At 51.7% G+C, this 27,505-nt stretch overlaps 1 protein-coding gene across 7 annotated transcripts; it reads left to right on the forward strand.

Annotated features, from left to right (window-relative positions):
• The first annotated feature begins 749 nt into the window (after positions 1-749).
• On the forward strand, positions 750-27,433 carry NDEL1 (nudE neurodevelopment protein 1 like 1). Of its 7 annotated transcripts, none has more exons than XM_085077995.1 (9): positions 750-882; positions 9,293-9,390; positions 10,801-10,954; positions 12,142-12,290; positions 13,321-13,457; positions 15,297-15,470; positions 16,229-16,320; positions 18,426-18,577; positions 25,786-27,433. In XM_085077995.1, exons 2-9 carry the CDS (start codon positions 9,305-9,307, stop codon positions 25,871-25,873), a joined length of 1,032 nt encoding a protein of 343 aa, XP_084934121.1. In that variant the 5' UTR covers positions 750-882; positions 9,293-9,304; the 3' UTR covers positions 25,874-27,433. The 7 variants fall into 7 exon arrangements, 6 of the variants coding, with proteins under 6 accessions (XP_084934121.1, XP_084934123.1, XP_084934122.1 ...); XM_085077997.1 differs by lacking the exon at positions 750-882 and adding an exon at positions 4,523-4,668; XM_085077996.1 differs by lacking the exon at positions 750-882 and adding an exon at positions 4,786-5,187.
• The last annotated feature ends 72 nt before the right edge of the window (positions 27,434-27,505 follow it).

Below are 27,505 nucleotides of genomic sequence, written 5' to 3' on the forward strand. Positions count from 1 at the left end.
GCAGGCGCAGGATGCGGAGGAAGGAGGCGGAGCTGCCCCTGCCTGCTCCAGCGCACGCCCGAGGGAGGGATGTCCAGTGGCCTCAAGGGATGGATGTCCAGGGCCCGAGGGAGGGATGTGCAGTGGCCCCAAGGGATGGATGTCCAGGGCCCGAGGGAGGGATGTGCAGTGGCCCCAAGGGATGGATGTCCAGGGCCCGAGGGAGGGATGTCCAGGAGCCCCGAGGGATTATCCAGGTGCCCCGAGAGATGGATATCCAGGGCCCGGGGGATTGATATCCAGGGCCCGGGGGAGAGTGTCCCGGGCCCCCGAGGGATGGGTGTCCTGGATCCGAGGGATGGACATACAAGGGCCCCGGGGATGGATGTCCTGGGCCCCCGACAGATGGATGTCCAAGGATCCTCAGGGATGATGTCCAGGCACCCTGAGGGATGGATGTCCAGTGGCCCCAAGAGATGGATGTCCAGGCACCCCGAGGGACGGTGTCCAGGGGCCCGGGCCTGCGGTGCCCGTGCCTGGGTGTGCCCCTCCCGGGGTCACCGGGGACAGACCGACGGAGGACGGGCAGGGGGCGGTTCCCGATGGCGGCAAAGGGAGAAGGGCGGGACCACCTCATCCCGGGGGCGAGCAGGGGGTCCCCTAGCCGTGCGGGGCGGGGCCGATCGGGTCGCTATCGAGCGGCAGCACCGGTACCAGTACCGGCACCGGCACGGCTCCGCCCGAACCGCGCCCCGCCCCGTCCCGTCCCGCCCCGCCCCCGCGTGACGCCCCGCCCCGCCCGCCGGCTCTTGCATCACGCGCCGGCCCCGCCCCTCAGTCCCCGGATGAGGCGGCCCCGGTGGCGGCGCGCGCTGCGGCGGCTGTGACAGGGGATGCGCTCCGGTGAGCGGCGGGGCGGGCGCCGGCCCGGGGGTCCCTGCGGAGGCTCCAGCGGGCCGGGCTCGGCGCGGCGGGCGGGGGACGCGGGGTGGGCGGGGGGCGCCGGGGGTGCTGCGGGCCTCGCTCCGCGCCGCGATTGGCTGCCAATTGACAACGGGGCAGGGCCCGCCCTCGAGCCGCGCCATTGGCTGCGGGCGCGGCGCCGCCGCCCGCCATTGGCTGCGGGCGCTGTCAGTCACGGCGCGGCCCCGCTCGGCCGCCGCCCTGCCGGGCCCCCCTCAGCAGCGCGCCGGAGCGGGGCTGGCCTGGCCGCGGCGGGGCTCCGAGCTGCCCCGGGCCCTGCCCGCCGCCGCGCCCCGAGCGGGGGCGTTTGCCCGTCACGGGCAGGAAGCTGGACGCGTGGTTTGCCTCTGTTCTCGTAAAATCCCTGGTCGATGCTATGCCCGGGGCGCAGGGGCTTTTTGTAGGAAGAAATTCCTCACGGAGATGGTGATTGGATACTGGGGCGGACAGGGAAGTGGTGGTGCAGTCATCATCCCGGGAGGTGTGCGGGGAAGGCCGGTGGAGCTCAGTGCCCTGCCCTGGGTCACAGGGGGATGTTTGGTCACAGGCTGAACGCGATGATCTCAGAGGTCCTTTCCTGTGATGCTGTGATCTCTGGTGGATGTTTGTCAGTAATTCGGTGAGGGTTTTTCTCCGAGGCTGTTCTCCCCCTCTCAGCGCCGAGAGCCCTGCTGTGTTCCTGTGAACGTGCCCAGCCCCGAGCAGCCCGTGCCGTGCTGGGGTGACGAGCGTGACCCGAATTGCAGCAGACGTGCTGGAAAGGATGCCCTGACAGGAGAGCAGAGACCTTCCCCGAGCCAGCGCTCAGCCCAGTGACTCCCACTGACACATCCCTCTCCTTCCCGGGGGGAGGAGGAGAGCTGTGCTCTCCCACCCACAGCCCAGTCTGCACTGGCAGTGACTCAGGGCTTCTCTCTTCCCTCTGCCACTCTCCTGACTTGCTCACAAGTGCAGGGGGTGGAGGGCACTTCGGGATGCCTGTGGCGTTTGTTGCCTGAAAGTTAAATACAAGAAACTGCTGTAGAAGAGTTCATTGGCTACTCCAGCAATTTTTTCTTCTTTTTTTTTTTTCCACACCCCCCCCCCCCCCAAAGAAACAATTCCTGGACACTGCGGAGACTTGGTGGCCTTTCCAAGGTCAGTGTTTTGTTAGAGATATCAGTAACTGTAAGAGGAAGAAGCTGTCCATGGCAGAAAAGAGTCTGGGAGGCTTTTCTGTATATTGGAAGGGGCTGCCTGGGCAGGTGGTGGTGTCCCCATCCCTGGAGGTGTTCAGGAAACTCCTGGATGTGGCACTGAGTGCCCTGGTCTGGTTGACAGGGTAGTGATTTGTCAAAGGTTGGACTTGATGATCTCAGAGGTCTTTTCCAACCTGAATGATTCTACATTTATTTAAATTTCAGTTTGATTTCAGTTAGCAATGTGACTGCACAGACAGGCTGGTTGATGGTGCCAGGATGTGGCAGGGGTAGGTAAGTAGTGTGGATTTGGGATTAACAGTGTTTGGTCTGCCCTGGCAGAGATCCCCTGGTCTGTTTTCTGGCTCCACTGTGCATTTCTGTATTGTATATGTGGAGGCAGAGCCCAGGTGAGAATATTTAATCTCACATGTCATTGGGAGTCCTAGAAGTGAAGGAAGTATTCAGAGGCAAAGTGTTTGAGTCAGTGTTTGAGTTGCCTTCCTTCCTCTGCAGGGGAAACCCCTCTTCTTTTTTTTTTTTCCACTGACTTTTGAGGTTGCAGCTATGTAAGATAATTCCTCATTTGGTAGAGAAGGACAGAGAAGAGAAAGGAAAACAAGAAAGTGGAGAGAAAGCACGAGACTGATGATGTCTGTGACCTTGGTGTCACAAGGAATCTTGTCTCTGGAGACACTGCTGACAGCAGACTGCCAAGAAGTACAGCAACAAAGTACAGTTTATTCCCTCAGTCCATTGCTGTTGGTTTTGAGGTGCCATTAAAGTCAGACTGCAGAAAGGAGATGGTATTTTTGCAGTCCTTGATGTTTGTGACACCACAAACATAATGGAGATAAGCTGTGGAGTGTGTTCAGCAAACTGCCTGCACTGCTGTGCTGCCCTGAGCCCTGGGCAAAGCCAGCCAGACCCATCAGAGCAGATTTTTCATGATGTGATTGTGTCCCTCGAGGGCTCTTCTGTCCCCACAGCTCAGTGGAAGGTTGTGCTGGTTCTTTCTCCTCCTCAACACAGAGTTGGGGGAGTTATTTTTAATATTGCTGTTGTTAAGTGCTCACTGCAGAGCCCCTCTCTGTTGGGAGCTGGTCTGTGATACCATTTTGGGGAGTATTTTTGAAATGTATTTTGCTTCCCCTTGTGCTGGTGGAACTTAGAGATGTAAAAGCAGCAGAAGTGAGTCCTTTTGGCAGAAGACTGTGCTGAGTGCTTTTCCCTTGGAATTCCTTGGTCATTCCGTGGTGTCCAGAAGCATGTAACCCTCTGGCCTCCACCTTCCCAGGGAATGTTGTCATCAGGGTGGTTTTAATTGCTAGGGTAACAGGGAGGCCCAGAGGACCTGGTGCTGTCACTGATCAAGGCTCTGTGCTGTGTGTGCCACAACCTCTGAGGTAAATCTTTGCTGCTGGGTGGGATGCCCTGGGATTCCTCAAGGCCTGGAGAGAAACCTGGCAGCTGTGAGCTGGAGAAGGTGGAGTTGGGTGGGTGATCTCCAGAGGGGTTCAGGTCCTTGGCAGTCTGTGCCAGCTGCTAGCCTGCTGTGGGTCAGGATCAGAGCTCCTGGTGCCTGTGACACCTCACAGACCTGCTTGGGGGGGTTTCAGGGAGCAGAGACTGAGTCAGAGACAAGCATATCCTTCCCACAGCCTGAATTTCTGTCTCAGTTTGCTGTTTACTCCTCAGCCTCCTGCTCTGTGTGGATTCATCCCTCTGGAGTTCCTGGGTATGGAGCTGGGAACAAATTGTTCCCGTGGTCATGCCCAGGTTGTTCTGGGACATGCACATGTCCAGGGCCCTTCCCTTCACCTCTGCAGGCACTGAACCTGCATCAGGAACACCAGCCTCTTCAGGTTTCCTTCATAAGGCACTTCAGTGGGGTTATTTGGGAAGGCATAGAGGTCGGATGTCTGAAACTTCCCATGTTTGAAAGCAATAAGTGTTTTTTAATACAAAATTCTGATACTTTTGGTAGTTGTCGCTTGATTTCTGAGAAGAGGCTTCTTGCATCAGTGCATTTCTTCTGGCTTCAAGGCTTCCATTACAGTGCTGGCTCACTCTTCAAGGGTTTTTCTGTGACTGGATATCAAATATTCACCAGACAGATGAGTCTTGGCCATGTGGTGTAGAGGAGACATGTTATATTTGATTAATGAGGCTGTTGAGATAACGAGGCTTTGCTGGTGCTTGGTTATCTTAAAGGCTTTTCTGAATTTGGCACAAAGCTCCTGCAGGTAGGAATTGGTTATCTCCTGCCTCCTGTGCTGCCCAAATTGGAAATGCAGGATTTATTATTGCAGCAAAGGAAGGAGCATTGTGCTGACGCTATGCTCGGTGACTTTCTTCTCTTCCTGAAAGCTCCCGTGCTGCTGCTGTAAGAGAGAAAGAGGCATTTGTTGAGGTTCACTCGAGAACATTCAGTTCAAAAATAGAACTGCAGGAGAAGGTTCACTTCCCAGAGGTTCAGTTTCATCCCGACGCTGGATGCAGGCACACATCCAAACACGTATGGAAATCCGCCGGCTCCTATTTCAGGGTGAGCAAAACAAGCCCAAATTGATTGGTGCAATCTAATCCATGGCTTTTGCTTGTTTGTTTTCCATCTTCTAATAAGACAGTGCACATTTGCTGTGAGTTCTGGCTGAAGTGCTGGGGTTACTTTGCTTCGAGTCTTGATTGGGCTTGCAGGGAAAAAAATCAAGAGCTTCAGGAGTTCGTGGGTTACCTGTTGGTCCTCATGGTTTGAGAAGGTGAAGAATGGTGGTAACAAGATTTCTTCTGCTTTTCTGCCTGTGAATCACCATAAAAGGGGAAGAGGAAGAAGAGCTGGTTGTGGACAGTCCTTCCTGCTCTGCGTGGCAGCTCTGGATGGTGCCAGCACTGGGTGACAGCGTCATTGCCTCTGAGCACGGGGGACTGTGGCAGCCAGCGGGCACTTGGAGGTTTTCTGATAGCCAGAGTGGGTTGTTATCTCGAGAACTGAAGGCCACATGTCAGCTTGGCAGAACTTCTTGATCAAGTCCTATTTGAGGTGGTTGCTTGTTTAATTCCAAAGGTCAGTGGACGTTACAGTGCCTTGAGGGGAGGGGGAGCAGCCAAGCGTAGCTGGGGGAATTCAGCCTTGTGGTTGGTCCTGTTTGAGTGGCCTTGCCTTGCTTGTGCTTAGTTTTTCATGTTTGGTGTCTGAAAATACTGGGGAAACGAGGTTGTGGGGAAGAAACATTTCACAGAAAATGTGCAAAAAATTACCTGTTCCTGAAAACCAAATAATATTCATTCTCTTAATATGGCAGTATTTATGAGCTGTTTATAAATGGGAGAGTGTGAGGCAATTAAAATCAGCAGGAATGCTTCATCAATCCACTTGAGTTGCTGCAGGTACATGCAGGGTGAATTGCAGTGGGTGAGCAGTGCTCAAAGTCATCCCTGCCGTGACGTGTGAGTGCCTGAGTGACTTGGAGAGCAGGGAGGGTGGATTCCCGACTGTGGGAAGGGGTGTGTCCAAACCCAGACATCGTGTTAGATTTCAGGCAGAGTGTTTTGGTCTTAGATTTCATCCCAACCTTCGCTGCAGTCTCCCGTCACATGGAGAGCCCGGGAAGCTTTTTTAAGGTACTGTGTTACACTTCAAGCTGTGCTTGTGTTTTCATGGCTTAGCTGGAAGGTGGCTCCAGAGAGATTTGAGTTTGGCCTTGAATGCAAGGTTTCTTTACTTGAAAAATACTGCCTGCATGTTAGTTTGGTTACTTCTGGTACATTCTTGAACCTTTGGCTCTCATGATATCCGGAGGATACTGCTCTTCTCACTTTAAGGATGCTTTCGAGGTGGGAAAACAGATTTGTCCTGTACAAAACCCTCTGGATTTAGACAAGCTCTTAACCTACACACTGTGTAGGTTTTTTTAGAGTCATTGCAGCATGGAAAAGTTCTTTCCTTTTCACAGTGGAGAGCTGCTGTGTCCTGCTGACTTTGTCGGGGGGTTTGAAAGGAACCCCGGTGTTTTGAACGTAGTCCTTGTCTGGGAGCAGCTTTGGAGCTGGAGCTGTGCCCACGGAGCTGTGTTTTCCCAGGGCACTGTGTGAATGCTAAGCTGTGTTGGAATGAATTCGAGTGGGCAGCAGCATAAGCCTGTTCTCATTTTCCCTGGAAGACGCTGCTGCATTGTCTTGTCTGCTCCCTGAAAGCCTCAGTGTTGTTTGTCAAAGGCTGGATTCTGCAAGTGCCACGTATGCAAAGAAGCCCTGAATAGGAAGGACTGGCCGTGCTGGTTCTCAGCTCCTCACAGAATTCCCGGGACAACAGGCAGCAGGCTGAGGCAAAGCAGTTTTTGTTAAATTCTTGGTATTCCGTGGGCATCCACTCTCCCACATGCGAGATGTGTGGAATTGTCTGGTTCTGGTAAATGTCTGCTTATGTTCTGATAACTCCTGGGATTTGCTCTGTGCTTGCATAATCCATGTTTTAGTGCCATCATTCTGAGGGAATGGGCAAAGGTTGGCCCAGTGAAGGATTTTCCTTTGGCCATGTAGGTTTGGAAGCTGTCAGCCTCTCTGAGCTCTCAGGTTGGTGTTTTGGCCATGAACCACTGTGTTTGCAGGGTATCTGTGTGCTCTTTCTCCTGCCCCTCATGCACACGAGGGAAGAGTGACAAAAAGCAGGATATGGATGCTGGAGCTCAGCAGTGCACGCTGGTGTTGGGGTCTGAAGCAGGGGTTGGGTTTATGCAGTGCAGCCAGCAGATCCCAAACCCCTGCTGATAGCATTAGGTATGATGGGGCAGGGGTGATCATGAACTACCACCTGCTTAACCAGGGCAGGATGAGAGAGCTGGAAAAGGTCTGGGTGGGTTGGGAAGGGAGAGTTCCTGCCCAGGGCCTGAGCCACTGCTGGGCTGAATTTCCTCCCTGTAGGGTCTGAAAGGAAAAGGTCTTTGGACAAGGAGCGGGGGGCAAACACACCTCCTTTCCACGTGAGTCCCTTCCAGCCCTTCCTGTTCAGCTTTCTTGCACGGGCTGCTGTGCTTGCAGGGATGCCTTGGATGTTTATTTCCAAGGGTGTGCCCCATGTGAGCAGACAGGAAGGAGTCTTGTGCCTTATCTCAGCTGCTTCTAGGAAATGATGTAAGATAGTTCTTTGTACAAGCCTTTTTCTAACCACATCCTGAATTTTGCTGACAGCTGGCTTGGCTGCTCACCTTTTGAGCTCAGCTCCTCTAGAGCTGCGGGAGCTGAGCCTGTGTTGTGCTTTGTCTCATTTATTGTGGGATGAATGTGCTCCCTGCTGGTCTAAGCCTCTCTGAGTGTGCCGATTTAGAGCCATACAGAGAAAGGTTGAAGGGCTTTATGGAAGGGTTGGATCAGTGCTGGACAAGTGCTGTGGACAGCACACAGCAGGGCCTTGTCCTGGCAGTGGGGATCGCTGTCCAGGAGCTGCTGGACACACCTGAGCCTCAGCACATGTCTGCTTCCACCCATTCTGCCACCAGGGAACTGCAGCAATTCAGGCAGGGATACTGGGCTCCACATCCACAGGCTTCTGCACAGGACTTGGGATTTGTCCCTGTGGAGTGACTGAGCTGCCTTGGTAACAGCTGATGCAAGTGCTCCTAAAGAAATCCTTATCTGAAATTCGTGATGGGAGTGGCTCCACGGGTACTTTTCATTTTCTCAGTGCAGGGAAGTGCAGGAAAGGAAACACCATCAGTTCTCCTGGGCAGTGTGAAGACCTGAGCCATGGTGTGTTTGCTTCTACAGTAAAATTGTGACGTTAAATGAACACAGTGCAAGATTTGAGGTGTCTGTAAGGTGCTTGGCACCATCTAGACAAATTTGCTCTTGGCTTGTAGCAGCTGCAGGCTCAGCTGGAGAACCAATGTGCCAATTCTGCCTCGCTGTATTTGGCCTGGCTGCCCTCTGACGAAAGCATGGGATTGTTCTGGCCCACTTTTAGGTGTCAAAAATGTGGGTCACTGAGATACAGAGCACATTAGTGTGACAATTTTAGCCTGAAGGGACAGAGTTGGCTGAGAAGTGAAGCTTGTTAGAGTGTGAAAGTCAGGACTTTAAGGTCAGCCCTTCGTGATCAATGGGCTTGGTGCAGCCTCTGCTTGGAGCACAGACGAGGTTGGGTTCACCCTGTTCTTTTTCTGGGTGGTAATGACAGAATTTGAGGCTTGGCTTTCTGAGGAGTAAAAAAAAAAAATATGCCTAAAAGAGCTGTGGGATTGCTTGGGGAGGACTCAGCAGTGGTTCATCTGGCTGAGGTCTGAGCACTGCTCGTTCTGCTGTGCATTTTATCACCTTCATCACCTCTGAGACCTGCTGTGTGCTGAGGCCTCCAATGTCTGCTGTCTCCTGGGCCATGTGCTGCTCTGTTCCTGAGCAAGCTATGAAAAATCCATGTTGGGTTGTGTTTCTGGTGTTGGCTGACAGCCTGTGGAGGTCCAAGCAAAGGGGCTCCCCACGGAGAGAGGATCACCACTGCCTAGGTGTGAGAATCTTCTCCTCTGAACACCTCCAGGCTGGAAACCCTCCTGTGTGACATGACCATGTCGTTTTATGGTAGAGGCTGATCTTCCTTGTTTCTGTTTGAGGGAGCAGCACTGCGTGGATAACTCCTGTTACCTGCATGTGACACAAGCAGGAATTAGCCAGGACTTGCTGCAGGAAGAGTAAGCTGAATTTTGATCTCCACACAAAGCTGTTTGCAGTTACCTCACTTGGAGCATTCATCCTTCTTCATTACTCACCTTTGCAGCTCTAAAAGCAGCCTCTGTGTTGGTGGCAGGAGGCAATATCTCTTTAAGAACCTTTAACCACCTAAAGTAGAAATTGATAGCTGTAAATTTGAGTGTGTTACCAGCTGTGGGTCTAAGTGAGTTTGTGGCACCAATTGGAGTTTTGGTGGCAGGTACAAAACACAGGCAAAACTTCTGGTCTCATTTCAGGCTGCTGCAGGAGCCCTTCCAGAGGCTGGGTAAAACCCTGTGGCTTGTTGGGGCAGGTCTGTGTGCTGATGAGCCCTGGGAGGGATTGTTGATAGCCTGGGTGTGGGTGCCAAGTCCTGGTGCTGGGGCTCCGAAGCCCAGGATTCAGCAGAGGTTTTGGGGGTGATCTGCCTGTGTTTATCCTGAGTGTATTCCTGTGTTTGTGTCCTGCAGGTTGTGTTGATCATGGACAGTGAAGAAATCCCTACTTTTTCGAGTCCAAAGGAGGAAACTGCATATTGGAAAGAGCTTTCCTTGAAGTACAAACAAAGGTATTGTGGATTTGCAAGCTGAATTTGGTTCTTAATGACCAGAACACTGCTTAATCTATTCCTCTGCAAGGCCACACCAAGATGGTTATTACATACTTTAGTAAGAATCTGTGAGAAGAGAATTCTCTGTAAAGGATTTCCAGCTTGAAAATTTCCATCTCTGTGGGAGCTGAGTTTTTCTTGCACAGTGTCACCAGGCCAGGAACTGCAGGCTATGTTTTGAGCATGTTTGAGCAAGAGCAGAGCCTTTTTATGATTGTGTGCACCTTTGTGTAATTAAAGTGCTGTCTTAAGTGGTATCTTGATGTTTTATCACAAGAAGGCGCCTTTGGGCTTGCCTTGTATCATTCCTGTTCCCTCAAGCTTCTTGTAGTGGAATTACTGGTATGAAAAGTGGCTGATTTGGTGTCTGCTGCATTTCAGTGAAGTGTTTTGTAGCTCCTAGTCCTGTCTGTACCAGTGGTTTGCATCTTTAGGGAGTACAGGGCTTTTTGGTTGCAGAAAGTGACAAGAGAAGCTGCTCTCTGGAGTAATGCTGTGCTTCTGGAGGGATTGGGGGGTGGGTTGACGTGTTTTTGGAGTGGGGAGCACTGGAGGAGATTCAAGTTTGTTTTCTTTGGAAAGCTTTCTTTGCATTCAGTGTAACTCATGTGCAATTGAGCTGAAGTTAAACCTTTCTCAAGCCCAAGGAGCCCAAGGTGCACGTGGCTTATTTTTCTGGTTTGGGGTTTTTTGGGAGGAAGGTGTTGGGAATGTGGAGTGGCCTGGAGAACCCTAAGCTGTTCTTGCATGTCAGAAATTCCATCTGAGACACCAGTGGATGTGTTGCTGCCTAGAGCCTTGGTGGTTTTCTCTGCTGCTTGCTCAGGGCTGAGCTATTACGTGTGGTAAAGATGCAAATTTAATAAGCAAAGTATGTGGAGTGGCTACTTCTAGTATTTAATAACTTGCAGTGGTATGAGGTAGGCATGTCCTGTCTTCCTGACTCTGCATGGTTTTTAAGAGCTTTAATTTTCTAGGAATTGCAGAGATGCAGAAACTGTCATTCTCTCATCAGTTTTTGACCAAACTCTGGTTAAATGTTTGCTTAATTCATTGTTTCTACCATAAAGTCTGCTAGCAGTGAAAGCTAATGGAGCACAAAGTGCTTCTCCTGTAAATAGCTTTGATTCCACACAGGCATTTAAGGTAGCTGTTGGGTTTGATGTAAGAGGAATAATTTCCTTCAATAGCTCAGCTTAATGTAACTTCTCTGTTTCCCCATTTTTCCTTTTCTCCTTAGAGGTCTATGGATGACACTTAAGTGCTTTAAAACTCCCATTTTCCAGCTTTTTATTTTAGAAGAGCTGCAGATTTTGTTTGAACTTGGGAGCTGCTGGCTTTTCCACTGATGAAATCCTCTCCTTGCAGCTTCCAGGAGGCCCGTGAAGAGCTGGCTGAATTCCAGGAGGGAAGCAGGGAATTAGAAGCTGAGTTGGAGGCACAGCTAGTGCAAGCTGAGCAGAGGAACAGAGATTTGCAAGCAGATAACCAAAGACTGAAATATGAAGTGGAAACATTAAAGGTTGGTTTTCTCTGTGATAGTGTTGTTTTTTCTTTCAGATACATCTTGGATCTCCTTTTGGATTGTCTGGGCTGCTCTTGGGCATTGAACATCCAAATGAGAAAGGAGTTGTCTGGTTAAGATCCACACTGAAGCATGGCATGTACCCCAAATAAGGCCAGGGACATTTCTGGTAGAATTTTTCTTGTTCACGTCATCAGACTTAGTCTGGAGTTTGTGCTGGTTTGAATTCCCGAGGCTGTGCCAAGGAGGAGCTTTATTTGTTCCACAGGGAACATCAGCATAGCAACAGGGGACAACACAAGGGGTTTTGTCAGGCCACTGCCTTGTCACCTTTCTTTGCAAACCAGTCTTTTTGCCTCCTTGGTTTTATGAGACCCTAAAGAAATCAGAAAATGGGTGTTTTGTGCACATCTTTCAGGGAGTCTCCACATCCATTCTTACCAGCTGTGTCTGTGGAGCCAGGATTTGCATAAGGATCTGCATGTGCAGAAAGTAGCTCTGAATTGATGCCTCTGTGTTAACAAGTTCTTGCCTCTCTTGAAATCTTGAAAAAGCATAATTTTGGGCAGTCCTGGCTTATTTAGTGAAGGCAAAGGTTAGAAATTCACTCAGTGGAAGGAGGGTAATGGGATTACTTTGTGTCTCCAGACCCAGCTGTACTTGTAGGGTCAGGATGTGTTTTATGAGGTCAGCAGTTTCACCATAGGCCTTTGTCAGTGAGTGGAGAGTGTTTGGCAATGAATTCTTCAGGCTTCTGAGGATGGGTTTGTGGGCCTGGAGGTTTTGTGACAGATTTCAGTGGCTCCCAGTTTTGCTAACACAGACACATCAGCCAATTCCTGCTGTCAGGGTAGCTGCTGTCAAGGGAGAAGCGCTGAAGGGGAGGCTGTGCAATTGGATTTCTCTCTGGCTTCCTGGAGCAGCTGTCAGTGCAGGCTGTGGGGAGCAGATGCAGGGCTGCATCCCTGAGAGGTAGCTGTGCCATGGTGAGATGTCTGGGGTTTTGTACTCTGGCCAGCTCTGATGTTCACAGCGTGTTCCTTCTCCCTCTCCAGTGTCTGCTCTGAATTACTAGCAGTCCCGAATCGTTGTTCTCCAAAGAGTGATGCTTTTTGTCCCCTATTCCTGCTGATGGCTTGGGCAGTGCCAGCAGCTGATATTGATCTGCCTGTTCTTTATTTCAGGAGAAACTGGAGCACCAGTACGCGCAGAGTTACAAGCAGGTGTCGTTGTTGGAGGATGACCTGAGCCAGACAAGGGCCATCAAAGATCAGCTGCACAAATATGTGAGGGAGCTGGAGCAGGCCAACGATGACCTGGAACGTGCAAAGAGGTGAAGGCTGCAAACCTCCTCTTTCCTTCAAGTTTGCACTACAAAGATCTTTTCTTTGCCACTCAGCTCGAGCATTTTATTGTTCCTTAAAGGGAAAATAACACCCATTCAGAAAAACCCCAAACACCTGCAAGACATTGGATTGTTTGAACAGTGCAGTTGCCCCTCACCTCCATCAGCTGGTCCCTGTTACAGCAGGAAGGGCAGTGCGACAATGTGGCTCGTGCTCCTGTGAAGAACAAGCCCAGAGCCAGCCAGGCCTCTGCCCTGCCCTTGGTATCCTCAACTAGATGACTTTTGTGGTCCTGCTGGTTCAGAGCCCCTTTGAAGTCAGAAGCTCCTGCTTTCCATAGTCTCTGTTAAATCAGACAGGCCCACGGAGTCTCCTGGTCCCTTGCAGAGCAGCTGTAGGGAACAATCCTGGCCTTTCTAAGTGCCTGAAATGAGCAGGCTGCTGCTGGAAACGCCCAGTTTGGGAGGAGGTCCTGCTTCCCTTTTGCTGAGTGGGAATTCTGCCATTGATTCAGGGAGACCAGGAATGAGCCTCTGGCTATCTGGAAAAAAGATCTGAGAGCTGAGGCCCAGTTTCCACAGGACTCTTAACCTCATGACTAACTTTTCACACCGACTTTGGGAGGAATTGGGTGTTAGGTAATATCCCAGTGCTCTGCTTCCCACCTTGGCTGGGCTGTGCCTGTGCAGAGCTCTGAGAGCACAGCCCCACCTGAGCTGGGGCACTGATTTATGCACAGCTGTGGAGCATGGCTTGGGAAAAGTGGAGCTGCCTGCTCTGGACTGGCTCTTTCCCACATTTTTGGTGCATCCCTGAGAGCCAGATGCTATCATCCTCTTTTCATCTTTTTCTCCTGTTTCTTTGGAGTTGATTACTCCTTTCTAAGAAGCATTTCCATGGCTTTCAAATGCTTACCTTGAATGTAGGCCCTGCTAACATTTTTCGTCTGTTATGGTTTTGAATAAGCTTTTATGCTGGCTGAGCTGAAGAACCTAATATTGTGGATTTTGTTTCTAGGGCAACAATAGTTTCATTGGAAGACTTTGAACAAAGGCTGAACCAAGCTATTGAGAGAAATGCGTTTTTAGAAAGTGAACTGGATGACAAGGAGTCATTGCTGGTCTCTGTACAGAGATTAAAGGATGAAGCAAGAGGTATGGCTGGTCTGGTTGGTTCTGTGTCCTGGTGCAGGGTTGGTTTGCTAAAAGAGATGTGCAGCAAGCAGAGCTCATGTTTCTAGAAAGCCTCACATGATGAGACTTGAACTGGATGCTTCAGGTATTGCCAGCAGCATGTTTGTATGTCCAGTGTAGCAAAAAAAAACCTTTCTCATGTGGGGCAGAAATTATTAATAGATGAATTCAGGATTTCTAACACAAAAATACTCTGTTCCACTGATACAATAGAATTGAGGAAGTTGCTTCAAAAGTTCCTCTTGGTGTGGATTTATAGGAAGGGAGAGCACAGGAAATGGCAGAGAAATACAGGATAAATGATGAAGTGACTCCTAAAAATTCTCTCCTTAGGGTTCCTTCTAACCCTGTTGCCAGGTTTATTTAAGATACTCCAGTAAAGGCTGTTAGCTTAAAAATTGGTGGTTTTCAGCTTTGTTCCCTAAATGAAGCTTCCTAAAATATTCCCTCATTTAAGGCCTGTGAGAAAGTCTGACAGCAGGCAGGGATTTATTGTTGTTGTTCTCCTTTGTGGACCTTTTTGAAGCAAATTTGTGCCCCAGAAATTGGAAGCTTTTTTGGAAGCTTTATTGGAAGCACAGGGATTTTATACTAAATATGAAGAGGGAAATTTTCTGAGGAAATTTATGTATTGTAATATATGTATTGAAATATTGAAAATATTGTAATTTGAGATTAGGGCAGTAATACTGGAAAAAACAGCCGAACCCAGGGGACTGTTTTCTAGAGCACTGAAACAATTAGCAAAACAGACATCTTGTTTCTTAGATGAGTCATTTGGAAATTTTTAGCATTTGTGAGTTATTCCCCCTGGCAGTAAGCAGGAGCAGTAGCCTCTAAAAGGACTGGTACTGTGTCAAACTCAAACATGACATTTCTGATTGAGCAGCCTCAGATCCTTTTCTGGGAGTTTAGACAGCTTTTCATTTCACTTCTGCTGTTTTACCTAAAATCAGTTCTAAATATTTGTGATAACTTAAAAGCTGCAATGAAAAAACAATTAATTTTGCTTTTGTACCAGACTGAGGCAAGGAATAGGATGTGAAAATTAAGTTGCTCTGCACAAAAAGGAACAGCTCACTTGTAATGTATATTATATAAAGGATACTTTGTTTGCATCCTTCTGAGAATTTTGGAGATCCATTGCTGGGCTGTGCTGGATTCTCTTTGTAGCAAAAAGGTGTGGTGGGAAGGGGACAGAGCAGGGACAAGCTGCAGTCTGGGCAGGAGGAGAGAATAAAACCTGGCTTTCCAATGCCTGGTCTTTTCCCTGTCCTTTGGACTGCTCTCCAACCTGCTCTCTTACTTGCCAAGGCATCACAAAACCTGATGCAACCTTTGCACTGCCTTTGGCTTGTGTGGAGTTCTGTTGGTTATTAACTGGAAGAACAATGTAAGGAATGGGAAACCCAGGAACAGGTCATTCCTGTATTTTTGCAGGCTGTGTATGAGCAGGAGCTGGGCTCAGCAGCAGCAGCTCTTTGTGTCCAGCTGCAGTTTTTGTAATGTGTTTTCCACAGGGCTCACAGTGCAAATGGGGAAGAATCCTGAGGCAAACCAGCTGCCCTGATCCCTGGGGAAGGCAGGGCTGTTTGCTCCCTCCCTGTCCCAGCTGGAATGGGGAGGGATGGATGGGGCTGGGGCTGCTCTGAGGGGTGTCATTGCTGGGGGAAGCAGGCACTAATCCAGGATTGTTGGGAAGCATCTCCTCCTCCCCCTCCCAAACAAACAGAGTGTTTGTGAGACTAATCAATCACTAATATGGGGTTTTGTGGGTTTTTTCCTTCTCTCACCCCTCAGACCTACGGCAAGAGCTGGCTGTGAGGGAAAGGCAGCAGGAGGTGACTCGGAAATCAGCCCCCAGCTCCCCCACTCTGGACTGTGAGAAGATGGATTCAGCTGTCCAGGCCTCTCTCTCCTTGCCAGCTACACCCGTTGGAAAGGGATCAGAAAATAGTTTTCCTTCCCCAAAAGGTATCATCCATAGGAGTGGGGTCTGGTTGTGCTCCTTAGGGAACACGAGGTGGATGTGGGGATGTGCAGATCCCACACACTTCCATGAGGTGTGTTTGAATCCCAGGGCAGCATCAGGTTTTGCATCATTTAGGGAGTAAAAAGCATGGAAAAGAAGGACAGTGGAGCTTAGACACTGCCTTTGGGGGCAGGCAGGGGTTTGCACTCTGCAGTGGCTGCTGGCAGTAGAGCACTGAAGATATGTGGGAATGCAGGGAAGTGCCGGGACTGATATTTCTGCTCAAATAGGCAGCAGCAGTGGTGGGTAAACATGGTCAGGAATTTGGAGTCTCTGTTACCACACTGATTTTTCAGGGGTCCTGTTCCCTCTGTGAGGCAGTGGGGTGTTAGTCCAGTCCCTTTTCCCATCTGGAAGGCTCTGGACAGTCACAGGGATTAATACATTATTTTTCAAATGAAAAAGAGTCGATTCCAGAGGGAGCTCTGGCTGGATTAGATGGATTGCAGTCAGTAGCCTTGCAGATGGAGAGTGCATGAACTCTGCCTGTGGGGCTAATGGGAACGAGGGCAGTGGGCAGGAATTAAGCTTTATCATTTTTCCCTGGCTAGTGATCCTGCAGCTATTGTGAGTAATTGTATGAAATGTCTGCAGCAAGATTGTAGATTTTTTTTTTTTAATGTAGAAGCTGATTTATTTAAATTTTTTAAAATACTGAATTGTGGAGGAGTGAAGTAACAAGCTGTGTCTGTGTTTGCAGCTATACCAAATGGGTTTGGTACCAGCCCACTGACTCCTTCAGCTCGAATATCTGCACTCAACATTGTGGGAGATCTGCTACGGAAAGTGGGGGTGAGTGCTCTGGACTTGGCTCTCCCTGGGGCTTTTGTCCTTGTGCTCCATCACAGCACAGCCTAGGTCCGTGCTTGGTACATTCTGGAGCTGCCAAATGATCCACATTCACTGCTTAGTATTTGAGAGTGCTTTTTTTTTTTTAATTATTTTGATTTTTAAAGCATGATCCTATGGTTCTGATCCAATTTAGGGTGACAAAATTCATATTTGGAGTTAAAATTTTTCAAGTACTGGGTTAGGCACTGTCAGCTACTTGTTTTTACCTTAACTGGGCCTGCAGCTTCCTCTGTCTGGGCTGCAGAGCTGAAGCTCAGCCTCTGGGTGAGGGAGGAGCTGGGATCACACTGCCAGGGTCTCCTCGTGGGAGAGCTCCTCTCCCAGGGAAATCTGCCACAGGTGTTGAAAAAAAACCAAACGTGGAAACCTTTGGAAAGAAAGTGAGAAAATAAATCAGGAGAAAGCCAAATGTTCCCATCAGTAGTTGGTGGGGAAGTGAAATGCATGAGCCTTTAAAGGGATTACTCTGTAAGCAGGGAAGGAGTGGTTTAAACATCTGTTGCAGTGTTGTTCAGGATCCAGGCTTTCCACTTGGAAGAAGAAATGACTTTTGAGCTCCCAGGAGCTTCCTGATGAGCCTTGGTGGTTTGTGTTTGAGTGAAGCCCAGGCAGCCTTGGTGTCTGTGTCTGCCCTGGCTCTGTGTAACCACGCTGAGCCTGGCAGGAGCTGCAGTACAGACAGTTGTTTTAGCAAAGTTGGCCATGAAAAATTGCCTCGCTGCTCCCATTTGGAGGCAGTGAGCTCAGCCTTGGTTTGAAAGGGCAGCAGGACAGCTCGGGGTTAGGAGTGACATGTATAAAAGGGGATCATTGTGAGTAAGAGTCTGCAGGGGATTTAGGGAGCTTAGTGACAATCCCATGTGATTACTCTGCAAGGACAGGAAATGCCAAATAAGCAAGCTTCTCTCCCAGCCTGCCCTGAACCACAGCTTGGCCACTGGGACAGGATTCCAGCTCGTGCATTGGTCTAGGAACAATTATAGGATGGTCAGGGGTTCTTTGGGGTTTGGCTATGCCTCATCCCGAGCCTTAGACTCCCTGTTTCTGCAGGAAGTTTCCCCTCAGCTTTCCTGCTTGCAGCTGAGCCAGGGAGTCCCTTGGCTCAGATCACACTGGCTGTGGTCAGGGGACAATCTGTGACACCCAGAGTTATCTATAGCTGCCTCTGTAGTCCATAATCCCTAAACAAACTGCCATGGATTCCTTGGAGTCTGTACAGTCTTCACTTACCTGTGGCAGCATGGCAGTGCCCTGTTAATGGAATATTCTCTGTGGAGAAGGACCAAACCCCATGTTTGGGGAGATGAATTTCAGTTTCCAGTGCAAGGCATTTGTAATGCTCTGAATGCCCTCCTGCACAAGGAGGTGTAGTAAGGACCTTCTGCTGCACCACGTGGATAAGCAGGATAAGGTGGATATTCAGCCTCTGATGGTGGCAGAAAGGGCAGGTTCTGCAGTAAAGGAGAGTCAGGATATTACTTCTCCTTCCAGGAGTCAGTGGATGAGGCAGACACTGTCACTTCATATAGAAGAAAAAGACCTCAGCAGGCCTGTTTGGAAGTGTGGCAGTGGAGCTTTAGAAACTGACTTTATTTTGCAAGCCAAGATTAAGAAAAAAATTCCAGAAGGCATTGTCCTGCTGGAAAAAAAACAACTTTTCAAATGCACAGTCCCTCTCAAAGCTGGAGGATTCTGCTTTAGGCTCTCAGTCTTCTGATTAGCTCATGGCAGCTGCTGAAGCAAGAAGTTTGGGTAACTTCTGCTAGGATTTGGCTTCCTTATCTTGGGTAATTATTTCAGAGTTCATCTGTTCTAGAATCTGAGCCCTCGTGAAGCTGAGTAATGCCTGGCAGTCTGCATCAGCATCTGTGTGTTTCCTTTGTGGTTGGGTGACAGAGGAAATGACAGCTTTGTTCCCCTTTTTTTGCCAAAGGTGATCACACTGCAGTCCTGACCATTGCAAACTTGGGGTCATGAGCAGCAAAATATTTCCTCTTAATGCTATTACTTTTATAATATTATATTTTTTTTCTCCCCTTTCACAGGCCTTAGAATCCAAATTAGCTGCTTGCAGGAATTTTGCAAAGGACCAGGCATCACGGAAATCCTACATTTCAGGGAACGTCAACAGCGCGGTGATGAGCAGCAACGGCACAAAGTACCCACACCCAGGGCACACGTCCTTCTTCGACAAGGGGTGAGTCTGGGACAGCTCTGCCCTCAGGGCAGGGCATTTCAGGAGCTCCTTGGAGCCATTTTCATGTCTTGTCCTTAGCCCACCACAGCTTTCACCCTGTAGGAGAAATAACTCACAGAGGGAAGTCTGCAGGGGGCTGGGAAGGTGATGGGGCTGATTGTTGTGAAGCAAAGAGAAGAGCAAGTGGCTGTGCCTCAGCTGGAGTTGGCAGTGCCTGTCCTGCCTGGTCTCTTGGAGGCTGTAACACCAAGCCCAGGCAGTGAGGAATGAGCCCTCTGAGAGCATCTCAGGGCAGCAGAGGTTGCCATAGCTGCAGGTGTGCTCTGGGGAAGTGCATAACCACCCATGTGGAGATTCCCTTGGAGCAGCTGAGGGCAGGCAGGGATGTTCTCCGGGTGTTCACACCCCCGCGGTGAGGGGAGAGATGAACCACTGATGATGGAATTCTGGCTGCTGAGGGCTGACTCCTCCCTGCTGTGAGTCAGAAGCTGCTTTCACAGGAACAGCTACCCCACGTGTCTGCCGTGCTCAGAGCTCCCTCTGGGATCCTGGGAGATGCTTCTGCAGGAGGACTTTTCCCAGTTTCTCACAGCACAAGGCACTGTAGGTGTACAAAGGTGGAAAGCACAAAGTTCTCCAGTGGTGTTGGGCAGAACACCTTCAGTGCTCCCTGCACGTCTTCATGATAAACCTCAGTGTGATCTAATGCTGATACTCAGCACTTTCTCAATGCTACCTTTATTTTAGAGAATGAAATGGGCTGTTTCCAACCTGAGAGTGCCAGAGCAGGCAGCTGAGCTTCCCACATTCATCCTCAGCAGAGCTGTGTGGGGAGCAGGACGAGCTGCACCTTGACACTCAGAGCTCCTAGAGCCCCTCGTGTTTGCTGCTTTTGGGAAGGAAGAGTTCAGAGCCTTAAAGTCATGTGCAAATCAGACTTTTGGGCTGTGTGTGCTGCAGGGCTGAGGGGGCTGTGCATCCCCCAGCAGTGCTCTGGCTGTTCCAGGGAACAGGGAGGTGCTGGGGAGGGATTATGGCAGCTCTTAGGAGGCAGCATGGCTATATTGAGGTGTGGTGTGACAAATAAGCTGATTGCTCTGTGGGGTGGGGGTCACTTTTAATTATGCAGATTGTCATCACTCTCCTTATCTGGGCTGGCTGCCTGGAGTGGGGAGCAGGCTGGGGCTGAGGAAGGCTTAGAAACCCTGCAAGGAAATGCTGCAGCAGAGCTGGGGGTGTTAGTGGACAGCAAAAGGACTGGAAGTGATTCATGTGCTTATCTGCAAGTTGCCAGAGATGCTGCACAGCCCCACTGTGCTGTCCTTGTCCCCTACAGCCCCATGTGCTGTTCCCAGGCCTGTCCCTTCAGCCACTCCTGCTCCCTCTGCTCTGTGCCCAGGAGGTGGTGGCAGTGCCTGTGCTGTGTGCAGACTCCAGGGCTGCTGTGGAAAGCCTGGCTTGGCCCTGGGAGCTGGACTGGGAGCTGTCCCTAGCCCAGGCCAGCCTGTGGTGGGGCAGTAGCCAAACCCAGGCCACACTGGCCCAGAGTGGGTGTCCTGAGTGGGAATGAGGGGCTGAGCCAGGCCTGCCCTTCTTGTCCCTTCCCTTCTCCCACTCCAGGCCCTGCAGTCTCCTCCCTGCCCTGAGTGTTGCTGGAGCCTGACAAATGTGTGAGTGTAGCTCTGTGAGTGTAGCTCTGCCCCAGGAGTGATTGTAGCTCTGCCCCAAGTGTGAGAGTAGCTCTGATCCAATCTGCAGCTGCTGCCTGAGGAACAGATGGTGGTGGAGTGGTGGGGTTGGTTCAGAGACGTCTCAGACACACCAATACAGCTCTGTTTACATTCCTCCTTCTGCCATTTAGTTAGTTAAAAGATTTGAGGAGTCTCCAACTCTTGTCAAGTTCCTGCACTTTGCTCTCAGAGGGAACAGGACAGCACTGCTTTAGGGGAGGCCTGTAGCACAGCAGGGCAGCACCAAAGCTAGGCTGGAGAACTGGGGGAGTCAGGGCTTTCCTACTTGTTAAAAACTCAGCAGTGTCTGATGTAAGGAACTTCAGGAGCATGCAGGTCCTGTCCAGATGCCAGGGAATGGCAGAACAGCACCTGAGGATGGTCCTGGATAGATACTTGGGGTTTTTTTGCTGCTGTAATTGTTAATTGGTTGTTAATGTCAGTCCAGTTGGGGAACAAAATAGCTCTGGCTGTGTTGGCTCTGCAGGACCCTGGCACTGGGACAGCCAACCTGAGGTGCTTGTTCCTCTCCCTGCAGTTCTGAATGCCAAAGTCCTCACAGTTGATGTTTATTCTTAGTTATTTTTGTGAATCTCTTGGGCTTTGTTTTAATGAAACAAACTGAAGGTTGGATGTGAGAAGTGCCTGTGCTCACATAGCAGTTGGAGGTGTCTCTGCACTGTTACCCACAGCCCTGATCAGAATACACCAAGCTGTGAAATTCAGGTTTTTTTCAGTCCCTGGTCCACCTTATTAAAAGGCTTCCCTGGAAAAGAGGGAGCTGTGGGTGACTCAGGTGCAAGTGAGTAATCCTGTGCCTGTCATGTGCTGAATTGCCCATGCAGAGCAGTCTCACTGTGCAGAGCTCACAGAGGAGAGGTTTAACACCTTTGCTTGGCCCCACTTGTTGCCTCCAGGGTTGTGCTCAGGAATGTCATTTTTGTGTACATAAACTTTCCCTTTCTCTCCACTAGGCGTGAGAAGGTCATATTCCCCACCTTGGTCATGGGTAAATGAATTCATTTGCACTGATTGGCTGCATGTGGTGTAACCTGGGGCTTGGGGCAGAGCTGGGGGCTCTGATAACTGCACGAGGTAGTTGTTAGTGTCACACACTAACAGCCCCTGATCAGGGCCTGAGGCTGCAATTGCTCTTCCTCCTTACTTGAAATAAACCTCTCTGCTGCTGTGACCTGTTGCAAACATAAGCCTGAGTGCTGCTTGCTTTCTTGATCTGTTTAATACTTCAAATAAGTGCATGTTTCTGATTGAACTGGTCACAGCAGGGATGCAGGGGAAGTGTGGCTGCTGTTGATGGAGTTCATTTTGGAGGTTTGCCCTTTGGTTGTGGTTTTCCTTCAGCATTTTGTGGCTCTTGATTTCTGATTGCAGTGATGTGGTTGTGGCTGATAGGAAAGCAGATAAAGTGTGCTGGGAGATGGCCAGGGGGAGAGCAGGGAGGGGACAGCAGTGCCCCTGCTCTGTGTCACTGTCACTGCCCAGCACAGCTGTGGCAGCTGGAAGCATCTGGGGCAGTTCCAGAGTTGTGCAATCCCAAGGCTGTGCAGCTCAGGATCTGTGCAGCTCCCAGGGCTGTGCAATTCCAGAGTTGTGCCATGTCCAGGTCTCCAAGTGTGCTTTACCAGCTCCATTTTCCCTTCAGGCCTGGCTGTTCAGCTCTGGAAGAATCTTCCACTGAGGATTTGTTGGACACTTTGAGCTGAGGGAGTCTTGGGCATGAGGTGCTAAGTACAAAATACAGCTTGAAATGCAGTTTAATGAGTCCAAATTGGCAATCAGGGCAGAGGGAATAGTTGGACATGGGCACAAAGCCCATGGCACTGCAGGGACAAGCAGACAGAAACATCCCTCAGGGACATTTCCAGCAGGGAATGCTGCTCCTGGCTCTGTTTGGAGCCTGGTTTCCCAGAGCAGGGGCATGGCACAGACACCACAGAGTGTGTGGGGTGGTCTGAGGGCCAGGGAAACAGGGCAGGAACAGGAGGGGGATCTGGTTGGGGTTAATCACTGTGGGCAAGAGGCTCCAGAGACCTCCCAGAGCTCTTGAGGCCTTGGAGAACAAGCACAAGGACTTTTCCCAGCTCACTCCTGGAAGCTTAGACAGGAACTTTTATTGGTTATTTTTACACTTGCTGTGTTTAAGGTATTTTATTTTCATTTAATTCTGTCTCTCATGGCAGTAATGTTGACTTTTTTCCCTTGTTTTGTGCATTTTCATGTTACCACCAGAAACCCAGGGGTGGGTAAGCCCTCCCTAAGCTCAGCCTTAATGCCAACTCTCAGTGTCCCCTAGTTGGAGCAGTTTGGTGCCTTTTGCTGTGGCTCAGCAAATCCAGGCTGCTGCTCTCCCTTTATTTACTGGGAGCACGTTGGGCTGGCAGGATGTGAGGAGCAGTGCAAGGATCTGACCCCAGGAGCTGATCCTGGCAGAAGCTGCCTTCCAGCTTTCTTTTTTTTTTTAATTAGCAAACAACAGGTAAATCTCAAAAGGCTACTAAAAGAGGGTTTTATCTTTCTCATCTTCAGCAGAAAGGCTTCTCCTGCCTTCCTTGTTTTGGGGAGCACTCAGAGCTCACAGTACTCATGACCCAAGTGATCTAGGCAAGGTCCTGTCATACCCCTGTGGCCTCTGCTCCCATCTCTCTGGCAACCTGGGCTAGGGAGTTGGAATGGGATGATCCCTAAGGTCTCTTCCAACCCACCCCAATCTGGGATTCCGGCTGTGCTCACCCTCTGCTGGCTTCAGAGCTTGTCTGAGCCTCGGGGAGGTGGAAAAAAGACACCAGGGACACATCCCTGAGCAGGGGCTGAAGGGGGCACAGCAGGGTCACTTCAGCCAGAGAAGCCACCTGCAGAGCCATGTGTGCAGGGACAGCATGGGAAGGACTCCCTGGGCAGGGGCTGGCAGCCCACTTTGGGAGCAGTGGTGCCCAGGAGCAGCAGCACTGGAGCAGTTGGTGCTGCTGGGTTTGCCCATCCCTGGCACAGGGCCAGCTGCCAGTGCCACATGATGGGGTTGGATTGAAATTGGCCATGCCAAGGAGGGGGACAGGAGGTGCCAGAGGCAGGACAGTACCAAGGACATGGAGGTGGCAGGAACGAGGTGGGGCAGGGACATGGAGGTGGCAGGGACAAAAAGGTTCCAGGGGCGTGGAGAAGGCAGAGACATGGAGATCCCAGGGGTATGGAGGTGCCAAGGACAGAGGGGGTGGCAGGAGCATGAAGGTGCCAGGGGCATGGAGTAGGCTGGAACATGGAGATTCCCAGAGCCATGGGGTGCCAGGGACAGGAGTGGCCACAGTGCCAAGCTCTGAGCCCTGCAGGGCCATGTCCCCTCCTGCCCAGCTTGGTGCAGGACTGGGGACATTGCAGGGACCTGGTGGCACCTGCTGGGGGCTGGGAAGGGAGCGATGGTCCCACCCATCCCACTGTGCCATGTCCCAGTGCCTCTGTCCCCAGTGCCTGTCAGTCCCACAGTGGCTCTGAATTCCAGAATTCCATGCAGGAATCCTGGCAAATCCAGAGAGCTTAATGACTCATCAAACAGTTGCAGTGAAATTGCTGTGCTCCAAAAGGAGGGAATGCCCACATTTGAATCCTGTCTGGTGCTGGGGTGTTTGTGGTGGGGTTTGGTCCCTGTCCCATTCCCTTCCAGCTGCTGACAGATGTGCAGTCATCGGGATCAGGGTGGCTTTGTGTCCCTTCATCCAAACCCAGACAGGGCTGTCCCTCAGCCTTCCCAGAGCTCTTCAGTGCAGGCAGGGAGGCTCCTGCCTTTGAAACACTCAAATGGGAGCTGAAGCTTCCACCTGAATGGGGAGAATATGAAAAAGGGGATTTCTGATCCCTGCTCTGCTCTGTGTTCCAGTGGGAGTGGCACTCCTGCACAGCAGGGAGCTGTTCCCATGGGAATCTGGGCTTGCTAGCAAATGTGGAGGTTTTAGCTCTTCACCTGCCTCTGTGGAGGGCTTTGGTAGCTGTCCCTGCATTGGTAGCCTCCTAGCTGTGCTGGGGGCATTCCTGCATCCCTGATCCAGGAGGTGCAAGGTCAGCTGCATGGGAATGCTGTGGGAGCTTTGAGGGAATGGTTTCCCACTGCCAGAGGGCAGGATTAGATGGGATATTGGGAAGGAATTGTTCCCTGTGAGGGTGTAAGGCCCTGGCACAGGGTGCCCAGAGAAGCTGTGCTGCCCCTGGATCCCTGGCAGTGTCCAAGGCCAGGCTGGACACTGGGGCTTGGAGCAGCCTGGGACAGTGGAAGGTGTCCCTGCCATGGCAGGGGTGGCACTGGATGGGCTTTAAGGTCTCTTCCAGCCCAAACCATTCTGGGATTCTGTGGAACAGCCCTGTCCTGTCCTGGGGACACTGCCCTGAGCTCCTTGTTGGGACCTGGTGACACGTGGGTCCCTGAGGCAGTGCTGGCAGTGAGCAGGATGTGGCCCTGGAGCGCCCCATTCCCAGGCTGGCTTTTTGCCCATCACAGAGCCCTTACCCTGCTTTTCCTGCTCTTTTTCCTGGCACAACTCACTGGTCCAGGCAGCCTGGGCTATCTCCTGAAGTGTCCGTGCACAGAGCTCTGCCAGGACATGTCCCAGTGCCACCTCCTCAGGTGGAGCTGGGGAAGTGCAGCAGAGCTGGACATGGAGGCAGGACCTGCTGGACCTCCAGGGCTGTGGGGTTCTCCCCCACCCTCGGTATTACAGAGCCCCCTGAGGGCAAGGATGGTTTGGGGGGATGTGGAGAGCCAGGGAGGTCATGGCTCCTGGGGTTGGGAGCAGGTGGGGAGCCTGGGAGTTCATCACAGATGTGTCAAAGCACAGATGGAAAAGCTGCTGGACCCACAGGCTCCTCTCCCACCCCACTGCTGCTGAGGCAGGTTCTGCACAGCTCCAGCAGGATCCTGGGGAAGGGGCAGCCTCTGGATCCTGGGCTGTGGAGGCACTGGGAGCCCCTGCTGAATCCCCGTGGGGATTGGTGGGGCACAGACAGCTCTGCCCTCAGACTGGGTGTGTTTGTGTCCCATCCCGGGCAGACCCTGTGCTCCCAGCCCTGAGGGACACGGGGACAGTGGTGCTGTGTCCCCATGGGATGGGGCAGGGTGGCACAGGGGCCTCTGCCTGCTCTGGGGACGCCAGGGAAGGGACAAGAGCTGATGGGGAGGCCAAGCACGAAATCTCCTCGGCCAGCCCCTGCAGCTGCACTGAACCAGCTGATCCCCAGCAGGCTCAGGCCCTGGGGTCACTTGTCGTCCTGGGCTGGACACTTTGTGCCAGCTCAGGCTCTGGGGTGAGCACTGAGCTGGCAGCCAGCACTGGGCCCCTGTCCTGGTGCTGTCCCAGCCCTGCTCCCAGGGATGCCACGAGCAGGGAGGAGTGGGATCCATGTTCAGGGGCTGGGAGCAGGGAGCAGTGCCCTGTCCCGGCTGCTCCTCCCCTAACGTGCTCTCTCTGTTCCCAGGGCAGTGAACGGCTTTGACCAAGGGCCCCCCGGCCTGGGGGGCTCCCGACCGTCCTCGGCGCCGGGAATGCTCCCCCTGAGCGTATGAGCCCACGGGAGCAGCCTTTGGACTTGGATGCTTTTCTCAGCCCACAAGAAGAACTGCTCCTGATTCCTCCCCACCCCACCCTGCTGGAACATGACCCTGAGAGGAGACCCTGAGCCCACGGCCCTCCATGTCCTGTCAATACAGTTTGTTTTCTGCTGTTGCTGTAGTGGACATTCACTGCCCTGGCCCCACGAGCTGCCACCCTCTGCTCTGCTTGGGGGACACCAAGTCCTGCTGTGTTTGGGGGACACAAAGTCCTGCTCTGTTTGGGGGACAGAGTCCTGCTCTGTGTGAGGGACACCAAGTCCTGCTGTGTTTAGGGGACACCAAGTCCTGCTGTGTTTGGGGGACAGAGTCCTGCTCAGCTCCTTGGCTTTCCCTCTCCTCTCACTTAGGTCTGACGGAGCCTTGGCCGCTCCTCCGCCAGGCTCCCCTGTCCCTGTCCCCCCAGGCCCTGCAGCTGCTGCTCTCAGCCCTTGTGGCAGTGCCCTGGGGGTGGCTGTGGGTGGCACTAGAGCCACTTGCAGCTGGGCCCTGTCCCCAGCTCCTGGCTCAGTGGCGGCTGTAGTGGCAGTCAGAGCAGGGCTGGACAAGCGGCTCCAGCCCGGCTGGGATGAGCCACTGGACAGCTGGACACACACAGGGCTGGGCTCCTCCAGAGCAGGGAGGGAGAGGGAGTGCACAGGGGTGACCTTCCCAGCCCCCCCAGATGCCTTGGCAGGGCCAAGCGTGGCTGAGCTGTTCTCCCTGGGGCTCCTGCCCTGGTGCCAGCATGGGCAGGGCTGTCCCCAGGGCTGTGTCCCCAGCTGCCCCTGTGGGCAGGGCCATGGCCCAGTGCTGTGCCCCCCAGCTGCCCCCGGGGCTGCCCCACAGCTCCCTGGCCCTGCTGGACTCGGCCTCCATCCCTGACCCTCACACAGCAACTCCAGAGGAGCATTAGGAAGCTGCTGCTCCACCCAGCCCCAAAAACCCCCAGCCATCAACCCCTGTGCTGTAGGACTGGATTGTCCAGCATCACCTGTGGGCTTCTGTGACAGTTTGGGGTGACTGTACCTTGTGGGTCTTTCAAGCAACACATTTGTGTGGTTTCTCTGTCCATGTGCCTCAGAGTCGGTGGATTTTTAGCCTGAACCAGCAAATGGAGCCAGGGTTGGAGCTGAGGGTTCAGCAATTGATGTTCAGGGGCTCTGCAGCTCCCAGGTGGTTGAGTTACAAATGCTGAGAAAAACCCCACTGGCCCAGCAGTGGAGGTGGGATTGTCCCTTTGCCATTAGGGTTTGTATGGTCCTTCCTTCCTGTGCATCCTCTGCTGCATTTGACTGTTTACATTTGTTTTATTGTACATAGATTTGTAAACATAATACCTTTGCCTGAGGTCTTTGTACATAACTTGGGCTTTGTAGCTTTATTTATTCAGCCTCTCTCTGGCATGTTTCCATAGGATGTACCGTTCCACCCTGGTGCCACTGACATGATGTGGTCTCAAAAGAATGAAAACAAATGAGAGTAATCCTCCAAAAATAAAGTTCTTTTAATGTGGAATCAGTGGATTTTGCAGAACCAGTGGCCGTGGCTCTTACTTTGTCCCGCAGGGTTTCCTGCCAAGCCCCGGGGAGGGGCAGTGTTGAGGCA

Source organism: Lichenostomus cassidix, chromosome 18 (assembly GCF_008360975.1).
Source record: "Lichenostomus cassidix isolate B80296 chromosome 18, HeHo_3.0, whole genome shotgun sequence".
In the NCBI taxonomy this organism is placed as follows: domain Eukaryota; kingdom Metazoa; phylum Chordata; class Aves; order Passeriformes; family Meliphagidae; genus Lichenostomus; species Lichenostomus cassidix.

Excerpts from the sequence above, each read along its gene's own strand:
- NDEL1 (XM_085077994.1), top strand. The coding sequence starts at position 5,718 with ATGGAGAGCCCGGGAAGCTTTTTTAAG. Across the intron at positions 5,745-9,292 it reads GCCCGGGAAGCTTTTTTAAG|GTTGTGTTGATCATGGACAG; the intron begins GTACTGTGTTAC and ends TGTGTCCTGCAG. Across the intron at positions 16,321-18,425 it reads ATCTGCTACGGAAAGTGGGG|GCCTTAGAATCCAAATTAGC; the intron begins GTGAGTGCTCTG and ends CCCCTTTCACAG.